The 16,627-nt window shown below is 37.0% G+C and overlaps 1 protein-coding gene across 1 annotated transcript in view; it reads right to left on the minus strand.

Annotated features, from left to right (window-relative positions):
• SLC15A5 (solute carrier family 15 member 5) overlaps positions 1-16,627 on the minus strand; it is a 92,454-nt gene that overhangs the window by 42,504 nt on the left and 33,323 nt on the right. The window contains exons 4-5 of the mRNA XM_025403405.1: positions 12,308-12,528; positions 7,384-7,570 (exon numbers count right to left, since the gene is read on the minus strand). Of these exons, the coding sequence (XP_025259190.1) occupies positions 7,384-7,570; positions 12,308-12,528 (408 nt within the window). The remainder of the gene's footprint in view (positions 1-7,383; positions 7,571-12,307; positions 12,529-16,627) is intronic.

Below are 16,627 nucleotides of genomic sequence, written 5' to 3' on the forward strand. Positions count from 1 at the left end.
AAATATTGAGACTTATTGAGTTATTTTAGGAAGATCCAACATCTGATCAATAGGAGTTCAAAAGGAAATACAAAGAAAATGGAAGAAAGAAAACTTTTTTTTTTAAATAAAATTTTTCTAATTGAAAGAACCCACTTGGGTCAAAAGTACAATGGTTTATCAAGGTACAATAACATGAAATTTTAGAACAGCATGGAAAGAGAGAAGAGCTTTCCATTTAGGAAAAGCAATTGTAACACAAGAATGAGCATCAGAAAAGCAATGGACTTCTGGCCAGGTGCAGCAGTTTGTAGCTGTAATCCCAGCACTTTGGGAGGCCAAGGTGGGAGGATCATTTGAGGCCAGGAGTTCAACACCAGCCTGGGCAACATGACAAAACCCCATCTCTACCAAAAATACCAAAATTAGCTGGATGTGGTGGCACCTAACTGTAATCCCAGCTACTCAGGAGGCTGAAGCACAAGAATTGCTTGAACCGAGGAGGTGGAGGTTGCAGTGAGCCAAGATCACGCTACTGCACTTTAGCCTGAGCTACAGAGCTAGACTCTGTCTAAAAAAGAAAAAAGAAAGAGAGAAAGAAGAAGAAAGCGAGAAAGAGAGAGAGAAAGAAAGAAAAAGAAAGAGAAAGAGAAAGGAAGAAAGAGAAAGAAGGGAAGAAAGAAAGAAGAAAGAAAAGAAAGAAAGAAAGAAAGAAAGAGAGAAAGAAAGAAAGAAAAAGAAAGAAAGAAAGAAGGAAAGAAAGAAAAGGAAAGGAAAGAAAAGAAAGAGGAAGAAAAGCACTAGACTTCTTAACAGTAATTCAAGTTGCTTTCTTTGGTTTTCTTTTAGAATTTGAATTCTATAGGTATCTTCTAAGACACCCCTTATCCTAACTAATTTGAGGTAATTTAGATTTTAAAACTATCATGCACTTTTTTTTAATTGTTACTTGTGCTATGTAAAAATGCTTATATTTTATGAAGGAAAGTTTGTGGCGTTGTCAGCCAAAGTGTAGACAAGGGTCACTATTTTTTTTCTGTGTAAAAGGCCAGTAATAAATATTTCAGACTTTTGAGAAAAACAACAAAATTGAGGATAAGTAGGTACTTATGTAATGAGAGAAAACAAATTTCTACGATTTTAAAAATTGATAAAATTTAAAATTATTTCTTTTGGAAGGGTGACTCAATTTTACTTAACTGGGGTTCAAAGGTGTTTTCTATTATCAAATCAGTTGCAAATGTTCATCTGTGTAAACCATTCTTACCATGCAGGTCATACAAAAACAGATGGTGGGCCAGATTTGGCCCATGAGCTGTAGTGATTGGCTAACCCCTGGTTTAGTCATCAGCTTTTATTGCCTGTTACCAAACTTTCATTCTGGCCTAGTGAGAAATTGTGGCATTTTATCTGGACCACTGCTGCCTATACACATGCACGGAACTTGAGACAGCAGTCTTTTGGCCACTTTCTTTGTCTTTGATACTGAAAGTGTCCTCCTTGACCAGTAGTATAGGTATCACCTGGGAACTTGTTAGACATACAGAATCTCAGGCTCTGCTCCAGAACCACTGACTTAGAATCTGCATTGTAAACTAGGTCTCTAGATGATTCTTACACAAATTAAACTACGAGAAGCACTGCTCAAGCATATAACACTATCGGGCCTGATCTAGCAAAATCCCATGAAAGACAGTTCTCCAGAAAATTTCAAGCAAAGCACACATATTGAGTTTATTGTCTTAGTTTGCTTGTGCTGTTATTCAAAAGAAGTCTGAGACTGAGTAATTTATAAAGAACAGAAATTTCTTTTCTCACAGTTCTAAAAGCTGGAAAATTCAAGGACAAGGTGCTGGTAGGCTTGACTGTCTGGGGGGTGCTGCTTTCTGCTTCCGAAATGGCACCTTCCACATGGCAGAAGGTAGAAGAGCAAATGGAATGAACTCTATCAAACCCTTTTATAAGAGCACCTAATCCCATTTATGAGAGTGGAGCACTGATGACTCACTCACCTCCCAAAACCAACACCTCCCAATACTGTTGTACTGGGGATAAATTTCAACATGAATTTTGGAGGGAACGAACACATTCAAACCGTAGCACTCAGTTACCTAGGTATTTTAGGGCAAAGCATATTTTAGGATATTTAAGGATCTATGTTTGCTTTTTATTTGCTACTGGACTCTGGTGCCAATAAAAACTAACTTTCTTAAAATTTAAAGCAAAGTTTGATTCCAACCTAAATTTAATCCACTCCATTTTAAATTCGTAACTCATATGAGATAATAACACACCCAAAGCAGAGTGCAGTTTATCAGAATGCACACATTTTAAACCTCTAGCAGATCTGTACTTACAAGTTAAAGCACAATGGTTGCATAGGAGATATTATATTCAGATATATAATGTGTGTTTCAATATTGCCTGTGCGGTTGCAGACAAGTCCATAAGAGTCTTGAAGCTCTTATAATTTATGCTATTATTGAACCATGTAATAATTTTCCAAATTAGTCTACAATGAAATAAAAGACATTCAGAATTTATTCAAACATTAGGGTTGCACTTGTGATTTCATAGTGAAGCTGAACTTCATACTAAAAAAGTGGGCATGTTAAGATTCTTTAGATATTGGTATAAGATTCTTTAGGTATAAATTTATTCACTGGGAAAACTATGGGTTTCTATGGATAGTGTGATGTTTGAGTTTCTGATATGTAAGCTCACAACTTTAAGTATGAAATTCTATTGAGTCCTTGAGAAATTCCCCTTGGATCCATGATTTTGGCAAATTCCCAGAATGAGAAATTTGCTCAGTGTTAATATATCACTCAGTGTTCATGAACTACTCTCATAAAGTCAGCTATAATTTTATTGTCTTATGTATCTGCTGCCTTTGGGGAAGATATTTGTCACTCACTTTTTAGGGTGGCATATGTTTTTTATTTTTATTGTTTTCCCCTATTTGTGGCATGTTTCTAAATATAATAGATACATAAAATGTGACATGTTCATATATATATATATGACCTTCTATCTTTTGTTTCTCTGTAAACCATTGGAATTCATTTCAGAAGACCCAGCTTCCGTTTATGTTTTATTTCTGAATGTAGAACAGGTAATCATTTACATAGAGATAAAATACACAAATGTATTGCTATAAGACATCAATTATTTGCTTCAGATTACGTATTAGATGATCTACTTCACCTCTGATTTAATTCCAACTTGATGTTACATTTAAGAATTGAGAACACTAACATGCCTATATCAAACAAATGTGCAACCGAATGAATGACTTATTCAGGCTAGATGTTTACAATTCATGGTTTACTTCTTTTGGTGTCTACACAGTTCCTCCTATCAAGTATTTTACAATGGGTACATACCGTGATGTTTCTTGGGAAAATGTATCAGTTTGAAAGCTATATCAAAAAATAATTTTCCCTGAGATAATTGAACTTGCAATGAAAACAACTGGATCCCTTACTTGGTTTTTAGCTTAGCAACCACTTTGGTTTCAACCACAAAAAGAACTTTATATAACTGCCAATTATGAGAACTAGTTGAAGTGACTGGGACCTACACTGACTGTGTCTATCATAAAAGACTTTTAGCTGGAACTTGAATTTTCATGTTTTTATTTTAAGGAAAAAGGTATTGCAGTTATGTGAATATATTTCATCTACATTTCAATTTAAATGTTATTTAAAAGCCAAGATAATTGCTACCTACTGTGTTGTACACTTCTGCTTTGTGTAAACCTTAATAACAATCTTAATTAGGCTAATTTTAGTCAGATTAATACTTGTGTGTGTCAGCACTAACTACTGAATGCTCCATATTGCAGGATTTTAATTAATGCTAAGGAAAGGAAATACTCATAGTGTAAACATTTTTGAATTAAAAAAAAGATAAAATGAAGTAAACCCAATTATGGCAGGATAAATTACAACAATATCATTAGTTCTGGATTTTTAGTGAATCAAGGTTGACTTAAATAGATAAATCCACACAAGTGTTATATTAAGAAAATGCAGCCATGAATAAAACACTGTGAGCCTGTGAAGTCTCTGCCTTTCACGGTCTTGGAAGACCTAGAGGTTTTTTTTTTTTTTTTAAATAGTTGGAAACCCCAACATACTTCTTGACCTCCATAGGTGATGAACTCAGGAATGTTGTATCTTGAATCGGAAACACCTTTGTCATTGCATTGCTTATGAGCTAGATAAAAAAGTAAGTTTATTTTTTCTTTATAAATTTCTAGTTTGACCAGCTGGGTAAGATTTCCCCATCTCTCACTCTTGGTTTGGGCTGTGATTTTGCATGTCAAACATTAGGCATTGTCATTGACTTTACCATCTGCCTCCTTAAACATGACAGTCCCTGGAAGGAGAATGCCTGAATGTGGAAGGGAGTGTGAGAGTATAAGGAGTAACTGCCCATTGTGATGACAAAAGGAGTTTTTCGGTTACTTCATGGTGCTAATTGGAAATATCAGTAAGGATGCCAAGCTAATATTAGTACATTAACTTCTGTAATCTAACAGCTATGTTTAGCTGCTAAGCAGAATAGTAATAGTAATAATAATAATAAAGTTATGCCCTTAAAATTAGAAAACCTGTTCAAATGACACTATCTTTGTGACTCTGATCTATTAAATGGTGGTTTATCCTGAGATTAAATGTAATATATATATGAAGGTACCTGAATTCAAATTAGGAACTTATAAATATATGTTCATTCGTAATTCACATACTTATATACTTCACCCACATTTTCAGGCATTTGAGTTCAAAGTGAAAGGTAACTTTAATATTAGACTAATTCAATTATGTAAATTAGTATCAAAAAAGTACCCCAGATTGGTACTTTTATGTCCTGATAAAACTTGTTAATCTTTCATAATCATAACCAGAATATGGAAAACTTAAGCAAATATCTAGTTTAAAAGATGCATATCATCGCACTTTTATATTCCCATAGCAAAACATTATGCAAATAAACATACAAGTATGCAAATGAATGAATGAATGGAGTGGGGTTCAGAAACAACTGAAGTCAGAATTCTGTACCCAGTGGAACATAGCTTAGTTTCTTTTGAAGTGGGTCTAGTTTTTCCTTTTTCCTGTGCAATAGGTCTTGTTACCAGTCTTGAAGCGGAATATTTAATTCATTAACAACATCAAACAATGTACTAAATAACTCTGTAACTTTTCTAAATCCAGAAAAAAATACTCTTCTTTAGGAATAGATATGATTTCAAATACGCGGGAGTAGAGAACTGTCCAAAAGAAAGTTGCTTAACTTTAAAGTGAATTTAAGATTTCTCATTCTCAGGAAGAATTTATTTTAGCCATGCTGTATAGAATATTTTTCTAAGGTTTTCAAAATTTTAAAATAGTAATTAAGCATGATTTGGAAGCTCAGATTGGGATGTTTCATGATACTGTACAAAACTGCCGAGATTTTTGGCACTTCACAGTATGATTTTACTCTTATTTTGTCCTGCATGCATTACGTTTCAATCATGGACTTGTTGAAAGTGTATACAAACCATGTCTTACTTTTTCTTTTTTATCTTCATTGTACCCATGCTAATCCTGGACATTCACCAAATATGTGGTGACTTTTGGATTTCTACGTTGGCAGACAGAAAAGCACTTTTTAAGACTTAAGGATTGTCAAAACCTAAAGATTTATAGTTTGCTAAAGCCTATTACAATAAATAAAGATGGGGTTACTGGCTTAAGAAATACATCACAAAAGGTTATGTACTAAAGTCCTCCTCTATAATTGAAGATGATAAAAGAAACTAAGGTGAGTTTAGTCACTTGTAGTTCTAACCAAAAATAAACCCACTCCATGATGTGATTGATGTTGATTGATCTGGTAGATAAAGAACAGGAAACGGCCGGGCGCGGTGGCTCAAGCCTGTAATCCCAGCACTTTGGGAGGCCGAGACGGGCGGATCACGAGGTCAGGAGATCAAGACCATCCTGGCGAACACAGTGAAACCCCGTCTCTACTAAAAAATACAAAAAAACTAGCCGGGCGAGGTGGCGGGCGCCTGTGGTCCCAGCTACTCGGGAGGCTGAGGCAGGAGAATGGCGTGAACCCGGGAGGTGGAGCTTGCAGTGAGCTGAGATCCGGCCACTGCACTCCAGCCTGGGCGACAGAGCAAGACTCCGTCTCAAAAAAAAAATAAAAAATAAAAATAAAAGAACAGGAAACACACACAGTGAAATGTAACTTCTGTAAACGGAGAAGCAACAAGAACTGTCTGTGACTAGAAGACTGCATAGTCTCCGCAGATTATTTCAAAAGAAGAGCTTAAGAACAAGAAGAGGTTAACTGAGAGAAGAGAATCTGACCTTGACTATTTCAATAGAATTGTTTCTCAAGTAGAGGATAAGACATTAGGTTACCATTGCAGGATATTACTTAAGAATTTCAAACTTCCTTTGCTTTCTGTTTATGCTCACTAAACAATTAAATGTGTCCCCTGCACATGATGACTCATAATAATAGCTAACATTTATAGAGCTTTTGCTATGTGTCTGGACTACGTTCTGGGCACTGATGTCATCCTAAGTGATGTCAAAAGTTTTACAGAACAAAACGATCCAAAATTTATCTAGGGTATGTCCCTCAATGAAAAAAATAAGCAAACTAAAACAAGAAAGTTTCGGTGGCTTTTTCAAAGTCACCAGGAGCAGTTCAATGGCAGAGTTCTCTGATTCTTAGATTGAAACTTGTTTTACTGCACCTTCACTGTTCTCTTGTTCCCTGACGCTGTCGAAGGAAGACAGGCAGGGGAGAGTATGAGCAGAATGGACTTCCATGCTTCTCTGCCATTTCAATCAGATACATTTCATTTTATGGCCTATTGATTATGTTCTGAGAATGATATCCTAAATTGTTTCACTTTAAAAAATGATTAAAAAGCGTTATTTCTATACCACTTACTATTTGATAAAGTACTGTATCAAAGCTATAACTTACAATACTAATCCTTAATCAATTTTGTTACTGATTCAGAAATTAAAATGGTCTTTTGAAATTCATTAACTGTGTTTATTTTTAAGAACATATTTGACATAGACTTAAGGGGTAAGGACTGCCTGACTTTAAGGATTGGTCATTTGGTAGTGCTGGAAATTTCACCATCTCTTTATATCAGGTGTGTCTTCTGAGGAGACATAAACATAAAAGGATGGGAAGAAGATGGGACACATGTCTTGCTAGAGATTTGGGAAAATGGATGTTATCAGTCACAAATTCACCTTTTTTCCAATTTGTCAAAATCTGACACTACTCAGGAGCATATAGCTAGTTCGGATCTTAGCAGAATGTTGTTTTAAAAAGTTTCAAACGATTCACATGAAATGGTTAAGTTGTACTTACTGATGCATGTTGACAGAAATGATCCAACTCTCTTAGAGGGAAACAGGCAGGTGCTGAAATACTCCAGAAAAGGAGACAGAATTAGTAGTGGTAGGATGCTGATGGCATTCATTACTGCAATCGGCAGAAGAAATCCATCTAAACTCAGGTTGGAATTCATGGTTTGCAGATAATATCCTGAAGGAATCTGCATTCGAGAGGGAAACAGCCATGCATTAAGACAGTGGTTTAACATTGAAGAAAGCATCGTCCACCAGAGGCCTTCCCTCTTGCATGTACTCTGAGATGGCTGAGCTGGATGTTCCCTAGTTTTTCAAGTCCAGTTATGAGCTGATAAAGGGTCTTCATCTGTGGTGGCAGGAGCTCTGTCTCGTCTATTGACAATAGTACTTATTCCTCATGGAAGACTCTTTCGTCATTTAGTCTCTCTCAATTTTTCTATGAAAAGTAATGATGGCCCCAATTTTGTGCTTAAGATGACACATAAAAACCTAATAACTTAAATTCTGCAGATAAGCAAAGTGACTTTTCTTCATGAACACTAATACAAAACCAGTAAAAAATACTAAAGATGTCTGTTTTTACCCTGATGAAAAAAATGAGACTAGAATAGATTCTTTAAAAAGCATCTAGTTTGGTGGCAATATAGAAATAACTTTTTTCTTAAGAAGAGGGGCCCAATGTGGACACATGTTAATTGCTGTAGGCTGTCCTTGAGGGGGCTATTTAGAGAGGCTTTGTTTCCAATGTGAACTAAGTAACATGGGGAGGAAAAATAAACCTTCTTGTGTCTTTGCCCTCCCTTCAAACTAATTACATAATACTAGAATTCTATAAAGGAAACAACATGAAAAAGGTTTGCATGATAAAGTGAAAGATATAGATTTAAAACAAAACAAAACAAAAAACCCTGTGCTCCACCCCAAATCCTCAATGTATTGTTAGAATTCCTTCATTTTAAAAATAACCCCAACCCTAACTAAAACTCTAACACTAATTTGAAGTCTCTTAGTATATTCCAATCCTCTCGGCAACCAGGTGTGATATCAGTACCAAGGGATGATGTCACATGAAAAAGGTGTCTCTTCACTTTTCTAGTTCATGAGCTTTGTTACAGCTTCATCATGATTTTTTGTTTGTTTGTTTGTTTGAGATGGAGTCTTGCTCTGTCGCCCAGGCTGGAGTGCAGTGGCGCAATCTTGGCTCACTGTAAGCTCCGCCTCCTGGGTTCACGCCGTTCTCCTGCCTCAGCCTCCTGAGTAGCTGGGACTACGGGTGCCCGCCACCACTCCCGGCTAATGTTTTTGTATTTTTAGTAGAGATGGGGTTTCACCGTGTTAGCCAGGATGTTCCTGATCTCCTGACCTTGTGATCTGCCTGCCTCGGCCTCTCAAAGTGCTGGGATTACAGGCATGAGCCACCACAACCAGCCCATAATGATCTTTAGTAGCGTATAGTATTTCTTTAATTCCCAATGGTACACAAAGCTATTGAGTGGCATGGAGAGAAAGTCAACCAAGTCTTCTTGAGGAATGGATCCTCCAAACTCTTATAGTACAAGAGCTGCATTAGGATCCCTGCTTCACCACCATCCTGGGAGAGCAGTCTCGCTCAAATATCCAGATGATAACTTCTCATTTGAAACCTTTGCTAACCCCTTCTCTAGACTCAAATGTACAGTTCAAGAGGGTATATATGGAGAATCAGTGTTATGGTGTCAGTACAGCTGTTGCCAAGTCCACCAGTTATAAAATGAGCCTATTGCCATGTTAACTGCCCAAACACAGAACAAAACCACATTTTCACTGAGATTCTTTCTATAGAAAATGTGTCCTGGTGATCATTTATCTTCCGATCTTTAATTTGACCCTTAGCATAGTAAACAAGGATTGTTTTGGCTGGGTACAGATGGCAAGAATTAAAGGAACATTAGTTCGTTCTGCCCTACTTCAATAAAATTATTAGGCATGGATCCCCCATCGGAGGAAAATGAATGATGTGTTTTAACAAAAAGTGCTGGCAGCAGAACAACTCTAAGACTGAAAGGCTCCCAGCACAACTTGGAAGTTTCTGTTACTGATTTCAAATGAGAATTATTGTTAATAGGAATAAAGTTATTATCGGCATGAATCACAGACATGGAAATCTGTTAACTTAATAATGTGGCAAATGTACTATTAATCTTTAGTGAAGCAATATTAATATATTGCCTAATCTTAGAAAAGGCTCCAGTGTCTTGAAAGCTTGAAATCATTTCTGCCTCTGCCTCAAGTTCTGAAATCATCCCCCTGTAAAATTTTAAATACTTTTATTTCATCCAAGCCTGTGAGTATTCAGAAATAATTGCTGTCAATAGAGATTCATTCTCACCTTTCTGTGGCCAGTAATGTCAAATGGCAACCTCATCAGCCGTAATATCAACATATTTTAGATGTATGTCTTGCAACTGAAGGTCAATAATGGCTACTAAATTTAAAATATGTATGAAATTCTATGATGTTTTATTCTTGGTACTTTGATTGCCTTTGTATTGGTGATTATTCCATTGGGGGGCAAAAATCTAATCCCAGCCTATCCTATTGGAAATTCCTCTGCCTCCCTGGCGAAGTATGATCTAAGCATTTTCTTCGAAGTTTCTAGCATAACATTACTGCATATAATTTTAGAATCTATGTAGTATCAGGGATTTTTAACCGAGTGCAAGAATGATATTGAGGGTAATAAAGCATGGCCCTTGACACTAATCCTGAGTTGGGATGTTGCTGTGCCACACACTAGCAAGGTGACTGGGAACAAGTTGCAAGTTCATTTCTGAACCTCAGATTTAGGAAAGTGATAGCCATGTAGCCTTGCTATGGGGATTAAATTCCATACTGTGAAGCTATCTTTTAGAAGCTATGACACATAATAGGTGATCAATAAGTATTAATTTCTATGCTTTGCAGTAAATTGGGCATGTAGAGTTGGTGATATGCTTAAAAACTAGTTTATCAAAATTTATTGTAATTTATGTTAAATTAAAAAATATATGACAGTGTGCAAAGAAGGCTCAAAGTTGGTGGAAAGAAATATCAGGTGTCATTGCATTATGAAGTTAAGCAACTGGTATTCTGTGCTACTTGCACATAAGGGTTTCAGGTTAGCTATGGACCATGGAGTAATTTTGTACTGTTTATCAGTTCTTCCATTCTAAGAGGTTTAATTATATTAATGTTTACATATATGGGTAATATTTCTGCTGTATTCTGTTTTTGTGCCTACTGCTATTGTAAAGTCAAGAGGGAGTTTGAATCTCGTAAATCAGACTAGTTTTCATGCATTATTTAGTCTAGAGGTCAAGAAACTTTCTGTAAAGGGCCAGATAGTAAATATGTCCACATATGGGTTCCGTGGCAGTTACTCAACTCTGCTATTTTTGTGCATAAGAAGACATAGATATTACAAAACAAAGAGCATGGCTATGTTCTGATAAAACTTCATTTATGGACACTAAAATTTAAATGTTATACAATTTTCTTTTTTTTCTTTCTTTTTTTCTTTTTTCTTTTTTTTTTCTTTTTTCTTTTTTTTGAGATGGAGTTTCGCTCTTGTTGCCCAGGCTGGAGTAAAATGGCATGATCTCTGCTCATCACAACCTCCACCTCCCGGGTTCAAGCGATTCTCCTGCCTCAGTCACCCAAGCAGCTGGGATTACAGGCGTGCGCCACCAAGCTCGCTCATTTTGTATTTTAGTAGAGACAGGTTTTCTCCATTTTGGTAAGCCTGGTTTCAAACTCCTGATCTCAGGTAATCTGCCTGCCTCGGCCTCCCAAAGTGCTGAGATTATAGGCGTGAGCCGCCACGCCAGGCTAAATTTTATACAATTTTCATGTGCCAGAAAATGCTATTCTTTTAAAATATTTTTTTAAACATACAAAAATGTAAAAATCTTCTTAGCTTACAGGATGTACAAAAATAAGTAGTGGACTGGATTTGGCCTGCAGATAGTGGGTTGCTAACCGCTGGCTTAGAGGGGCAGGCACTGTACTGAGAGACAGAGGACGGATTGCACTTTCCCTTGCACTACCGTTAACTGTGACCTGCGGTGCCTCGCCTCTACCAAAAGAAAGTCACTTAATTTTTCTGAGCCAAAGGTTACTCTTTAACAAATAAAGTAGTTGATGAAGTTAATCTCTAACTTTTGTTGCAGCTGTATTATTCTGTGATTTCTAAATGTAACTCATTCATGAGCCTTCTAAATTCCAATTTGGGGGTTAGCAATGAACAAAGTCCCAGATTTATTCAAAGGCATTTGTAATCATTTATTTTTCGCAGTAAATAAGTTAGTCTTTAACTATAACCACATGTAAAAATTTTTTCAATCACATATATCTATAAAAGATACTTTGGGCTTAGTGTTTTCCCTTGATTTTCTCACAGCACAGGAACAGATTCCCCAAGGAACTAATAGAGTGGGTGGGGAGAGAATCACTTGCTCATTAGTACTTATATTTAAGAGTACAGTGGAGGTGGTACTCAAATCAGTCAATTTAGCTACTTGTTAGTACCACTTTCTAAAGGTTTAATGAGGGAGGAAGGCAAAACCTTTGGCTAAAGGGAAGTTTGGTAATTGCTTACAGATCTGATATGTTCGTGCACTGCTCTTATGCCTTACAACTATGCAGTCTGAAGTACTGTCTGCACCTACTGACAGACATTTATAGCTCCACAAAGGAAACACATCCCGGGTCTCCTCAGGTATGCCTCTGCCTGACCCCGCTTAGCTCTGGAAATCAGAGCCTGTAATGATGAGAAGCTTCTGTGGGATAACTGCCTGCCAACGTATATGGAAAGCACTCGTTGGGGAGAAAATTCACCTTGCCTTGTACTGTTGACATGCAATCACTTTCTTGTTGTTGGGGCAGTACTCATCGCCTGTCCTTACCTGCATAATGCACATTCTGTAGAGGAGCTGAAAAATGAAGAGAGGGAGAAGGGTGAGGGAAAATGTTGTGTCTTCTACATGGAGCTCACTGCAGCAGCCACCATTTTTTTCTTTGGCATGGTCTAACTGGCTTGTCGCGTCTCTGCCAAGAGGGCAGTATTGCAGGTGGCATGTTTTCAGCGCACGAACCAACACCCCAACGCTTGTCAGGAGAGAACAACCTGCAAGTAATTGGAGATATTATGTATTAGTATAGGAATTGGTCTCCAGTTTTTCAAGATGCTGATCAGAAAGATAATGATTCAAGGATGCAGGGCAGTGAAGTGAGAAAGTTTTTAGCACCCAAATGGTTGGATTCAAAGGACCACACTTCTGACAGTGATTCTGGCATCCTGATGACCAGTCCAGGGTGGCAGCTAGCAGTTGATGTAAAAAGTGAAAAAGGTAAGATCAATGAAAACATATTAAAAGGGAAAGAAAGATGACAAAATAATATTGCAAAGTTAAGGACTTCAGAATCTCTCAGAAGTCTCTAACTTTAATGCATTAATGAATACAATAAACTGAACTTTCTTTAACATCCTTAACACAAAGAACTAGTACTATCTTTTCATATAAATTGTTATATAAATAATCCTCATTTTACTTAGCAGATAGAGGGTGGCTTCTTATTGTGACATGGAGATGAAGGGAAATGTAATCTCTGCTTTAACTTTAGCCTTGGATTTCAGAAATAAGGTTAAACTTTGAACTCTCTAAATGATTTTATGCATGTTCATAGTGTCATTAAGAGTTCAGATTAGATTAGTTAGCTTTTGACTTTTCCAGTAGTTTCTTTTAGGTTTACATGGCTGTTGCTCTAAGATCAGAAGTGCTTTATTGCTTCAGATGGCAGCACTTACTGCTAGTGATTTGCAACCTCCTTGTTGCTTCTTTTATTTTTCTTTGAGACGGAGTCTCACTCTGTTGCCCAGGCTGGAGAGCAGTGGTGTGATCTCGACTCACTGCAAGCTCTGCCTCCCGGGTTCATGCCATTCTCCTGCCTCAACCTCCGGAGTAGCTGGGACTACAGGTGCCCGCCACCTCGCCCGGCTAACTTTTTGTATTTATGGTAGAGACGGGGTTTCACTGTGTTAGCCAGGATGGTCTCAATCTCCTGACATCATGATCCACCCACCTAGGCTTCCCAAAGTGCTGGGATTACAGGCGTGAGCCATGGCGCCCTGCTGTTGCTTCTTTATGATCTTTCAGTTCCTACCTTTTCTTTGACTCCATTAGGATTTCCTGATACAATGACAGATACGAGACCCCCATTTAAGTAGCAGTTCAGCTGTGCCATCATGATGGTTACAATTTTTCATAGCACTCCCTTTGACCAGATAAATCCCCCCAGAAATTATGTAGACACCAAACTACTGTTGCCAGGTAAATAGCATAATACATGTGAAAATGTTTGTGTTTCTCAAAAGAAGGCTGCTATAGAAACTCAAAGTATAGTTTGAAAGTCATTTTGATTATGTTCAAGTTTCCTATAATAAAATTCTAGATAAAGTGCATTCTAATGAAATTCATTTATATGCCATAGAGTCTTGGTTTTTATATTTAAATAAAGAATATGTATTAATATATTTTTATAGCTATAAAGTGGTTATATTGATTTGATCTGGTCTTTTCTTCAAGAGTTGTAATAGACCCATTATGTCAGCCTTTGATTAATTGAGGTAGCTGGGGGCCTCGTAATTGAATATGGAGCCTTTCACCTCTAAGTCACTGAATCAAATCCAGCCCAAATTGGTAGTGACCAAGAATGATTATAGCTGTGGCTCTTTGGTGGCCTTTGTGAAGTGTGCTTAGGTCTTCTGGGAGTATGTTGGGATACTTGCTAACAGGAGATAGGCTTATATCTACAGTCACTTTTGCCTCTTCTTAGTCACTGTTGCCTGAAGTAGATGAAGGCCCACGTACTGGTAAGGCCAAGAAAATAGAAGCCCCTGTGAGATGCCAAGATTTGTTTCTCTTAGGAAAGAAGTAATAGGGACTGCTCTTTATTATTAAGAGAATGAACTGCTCTATTATGAGACTTTCCTAGCTATTTCAATTAGTTTACTTAAGGTTTAAGTAAGATGAGAACTGAGAATGTGTTGATGAACAGTCTGGAAACTGAATTTGAACAGGCCTGGGCTGGGGGCTTAACTTCCTGACATTTCCTTGCAATCTTGTCTCTGTTACTCATCAACCTATTCTCTGCTAAACTCTTGCAAAATGGTGCTGTGTAGATAGTAGGGTTATTATGAACACTGATCCAAATTACTTTTTGCTTTCAGGTAGGTTTTATTATTAAATGATAAGTATTTGTAGGATGAAAGATTATTTCCTAAGATATTTTCTCCAGTTTCCCCCCAATTTTTAAAATTCAGGAATTTGTATTAAATATAATATATTTTAAACTCACTAACCCTTTTTTTGTATAAACAACCACTATTTGTTGCAAGATAAACTTGGATCTTCTTCTAATACATGACAAATTGATACCTGCAATCTTATTAAACAATTAAATATTGCCATCATTTTATTTCTAACGAGAGGTAGTGGTAGTTCAGATTAGCGCTTCTCAACCTGTGTTAAAAGCGAGTTTTAAAAAAATTTCTCAACTATCATGGTCAATTCATTTGTGAAATCCAATAAAAATGAAATATCTAAACACAAAATAAAGACATACAAAATATAAGCCCTGATATTTTTATTATTAGATTCAACAGACATAAGATGTCACTGTCCATAAATATCTCTGTATGTTTTCTCTTAATGTCTGTATTTATTTTGTTGTATACTGGCAACAAACAGTTCAGACACCAGCCCTGCTCCATGAACCAGGCTTTGTGTAGCACTGGCTTCAGTTGAATATGTACTTTGAAAAATGAACTTGTTTAAACAAATAAAATTATATCAGATATAGTGATATGAAGCAACAAAAACAAAATGGCCAAGAAACAAGAAATGATAACATATGAATGAGGTCTAAAACTCTAGCTAACACAGCAAGGGCATATAATTGATGCCAAAGAAATGTCATCACGATCATTGATTTATTCCACATATTTACTGAGAATCTACCAGGAGTCAGGAAACTGTTTTAGGCCCCGAAAATATAGCAGTGAATAGTACCTACAAACTCCTGATTCTTCTTTGTGGTGGGGGAGACCCTAAAAGCAGGAAAATACTAGGCAAGTTCTATGATGAAAACACAGTGGGCTGATATGGTAAGAGACCTATTGTGGGGTAGAGGAGACCTCCTAGAGAGTTGACATATGAACTGAGGGTTAAATGACTAGAAATAGGCAAAGAGACCTAGGAAACATATGCCAGACTTATCACGAAGTAGAAATTAGCCAGGAGGGGTTCAGAAATCATAAAGGCCAATAAGGCAGTAGCTGAGTTAGAGGGAGGATTGTGGGGAGATGAGGTCTAGGAGGTTGTCAGGGGGGTCAGATTATATAGGTCAAAGTAAGGAACTTGACGTTTATCTACAATAGTATAGAAAACCATTAAGAAGTTTTAAGTAGACTAGAGAGATCTTATGATGTATATTTTAAAATAGTTACTCTGGAACCCTGGTAGATGCATGGATAATGAATTTTAGGGGCCTGGGGAACAGGCAGGAGATAGTGGTGACCCAGACTAGTACAGTAGTAGCCATGAAGAGAATGGGATGGTTTTTGAACAATCAGTAAAATTTTCTGATGTGGGAAAGGGGTGAAGAAGTGAGAAAATTTGAAGATGTCTGCTTTTTTTCCCCTTAAACAACTGGATGTTGGTGACTTTATTGAGAGGGAGAAAAAAAGAAGCCAGTCTGTAGTTAGCTGAATCAGGAGTTGTGTTTTGGTCAAATTAAGTTTGAGGAATTATTAGATAACCAAGTCAACATGTCAAATAAGAAGTAGAATATATGCTTTTCAAGGTCAGGAGAGAGGTCAATAGGACATTGAGTGTTTGGTATATTAGATGCATTAAAAGTCATGAGTCTAGAGATTAGTTGAGGAAAGAGGCAGGAAGAGAAGATTCAGGGTCCCTGGAATGAATCCTAGGGCTGCACATCGGGTAGGAAATTATCACAGGAGAAATGTTGGTTAAGGAGATTGAGAAGAGGTAGACAATGTGCTAGATGAGTTGTAAGAGGGAAGGAAAGGAGTGAAATAATAAACCTAAGTCAATCAACTAGACTGAGAGAGACCCAGTAAGTCAGCAAGAAAGTCCAAGAAAAGATACTATACAATAATCTGTCTACCCAAAGGGAGTGGCCCTTGTCCCATGAAACTGTAG

This window comes from Theropithecus gelada, chromosome 11 (assembly GCF_003255815.1).
Source record: "Theropithecus gelada isolate Dixy chromosome 11, Tgel_1.0, whole genome shotgun sequence".
Taxonomy (NCBI): Eukaryota; Metazoa; Chordata; class Mammalia; order Primates; family Cercopithecidae; genus Theropithecus; species Theropithecus gelada.